Raw genomic sequence first — 1924 nt, 5'->3', positions numbered from 1 at the left:
CAACGAAATCCACAGAGAAACCTGCCAAAGGGAACACAAAATCAGCCTGGGAGCCCAAAATCCACTGAGAAACCTGCCAGAGGGAACCCAAAATGAGTCTGAGACCCCGAAATCCACTGAGGGAACCCTGAAATCCACTGAGAAACCTGGGAAAGGGAACCCAAAATCAGCCTGGGAAACAGGGGAACCCTGAAATCCACTGAGAAACCTGCCCCCCCTCACCGAGGACCCCGATGTCGTCCCCGAGCCCCCTCCCCTCCCCCAGTGCCCCCCAAGTCCCCCCTGTGTCCCCGCCATGCCCCTCACAGAGGGTCCCAACATCATCCCCGAGCCCCCTCCCCTCCCCCAGGGGGTCCTCAGAGCCCCCCAAGCCCCCCTTGTGCCCTCCCATGCCTCTCACTGAGGGTCCCAACATCATCCTTGAGCCCCCTCCCCTCCCACAGAGCCCCTCACCGAGGGTCCCAACATGATCCTTGAGCCCCCTCCCCTCCCTCAGAGCCCCCCTGTGCCCCCTGTGCCCCCCTGTGCCCCCCTGTGCCCCTCACCGAGGGTCCCGACGTCGTCCCCGATGGCCTCCACCATGAAATCGGCCGATTTGCCGGCGACCCCCCCGTGCAGCCCCGGCCCCCAGGCCCGGACCCGGGGAGATCCCCCCTCGGGGGACACCTTCACCTCGAACGGGCTGGGGGGGACACGGGGAGGGGGGGTCAGGGCAGGGCAGGGACCCCCCAAACAGCCCCGGCACCCAGGGCAGGGGGGCGAGGGGAGAGGGGGGTGCTGAGCTCCCCCAGAGCCCCCCAGTGCCAACCAGTGACCACCAGTGTGGCCCAGTGCCCCCCAGAACGCCCCAGAGCCCCCCAGTCCTCCCCAGAACCCCCCAGTGCCCCCCAGTGTGGCCCAGTCCTCCTCAGGGCTCCCCAGTGCCCCCCAGGTCTTCCCAGTGTCCCTCAGGGCCCCCCCAGTGCCCCCCAGTGCCACCCAGTCCTCCCCAGTGCCTCCCGGGCCTTCCCAGTGGCCCCAGTCCATCCCAGTGGCCCCCAGCGCTGCCCAGTCCCTCCCAGCAATGCCCAGTCTCTCCCAGTAATGCCCAGTCTCTCCCAGTGCCTCCCAGTAATGCCCAGTCTCTCCCAATACCTCCCAGTAGTGCCCAGTCCCTCCCAGTAACACCAGTCCATCCCTGTTCTCCTCAGTGCCCCCCAGTGCCTCCCAGTGCCCCCCAGTCCCTCCCAGTGCCTTCCAGTCCCTCCCAGTCCCTCCCAGTCCCTCACCTGCAGGGGATGTGCTGTCCCCCCTAGGTCACTGTCACCGTGTAGGTTCCTCCCAGTCCCTCCCAGTGCCTCCAATGTCCCTCCCAGTGCCCCCAGTGTCCTTCCCAGTCCCTCCCAGTGGCTCCCAGTGCCCCCAGTGGCTCACCTGCGGGGGATGTGCTGTCCCCCCCAGGTCACTGTCACCGTGTAGGTCCCGGGCACGGTTGGGAAATACTCGAAGCCAAAGGTTCCGTCCCCGAGGTCCTTCTGCTTCACGGCCTCGGGGCCCTCTGGGGGTGGAGAGGGGACAGGGGGGGTCGGGGGGGCCCCAAAAACTGGGAACAACCCCAGGGACACCCCCCTGAAAAAACGGGACACCCCCAAAAACTGGGAATGACCCCAAGGACATCCCCCTGAAAAAACGGGACACCCCCAAAAAACGGGACACCCCCAAAAACGGGGAACAATTCCCACCTAGAACTCCCTCAATTCCCCCCCAAATCCCCTCAATTCCCACCCAGACCCCTTAGACCCCCCAAAAAAGAGGAAGGACCGTCCCCCAGGGACCCCAGAACCCCACGAGACGGGGGGAGAGTCATCCCCAATTCCCTCGAGGTGCCCAGAACCCCCTCGATTCCCACCCAAACCCCCTCAGACCCCCCAGAACCCCCTCAATT

The 1924-nt window shown here is 65.9% G+C and overlaps 1 protein-coding gene across 1 annotated transcript; it reads right to left on the bottom strand.

Annotated features, from left to right (window-relative positions):
• Nucleotides 1–188: 188 nt before the first annotated feature.
• On the bottom strand, nucleotides 189–1537 carry LOC113979940 (filamin-A-like; the record flags this gene model as incomplete). The annotated part of the gene is made up of 3 exons (XM_027707220.1): nucleotides 189–208; nucleotides 546–682; nucleotides 1414–1537. Coding segments are annotated over 3 exons (281 nt in total), but the record flags the coding sequence as incomplete, so codon positions are not given.
• Between the last annotated feature and the right edge of the window lie 387 nt (nucleotides 1538–1924).

This window comes from Neopelma chrysocephalum, unplaced genomic scaffold (assembly GCF_003984885.1).
Source record: "Neopelma chrysocephalum unplaced genomic scaffold, ASM398488v2 Primary Assembly neopelma1_90713, whole genome shotgun sequence".
Taxonomy (NCBI): domain Eukaryota; kingdom Metazoa; phylum Chordata; class Aves; order Passeriformes; family Pipridae; genus Neopelma; species Neopelma chrysocephalum.
Note: the sequence above shows the minus strand (reverse complement) of the source record. Positions and strands in the feature narration are given on the sequence as shown.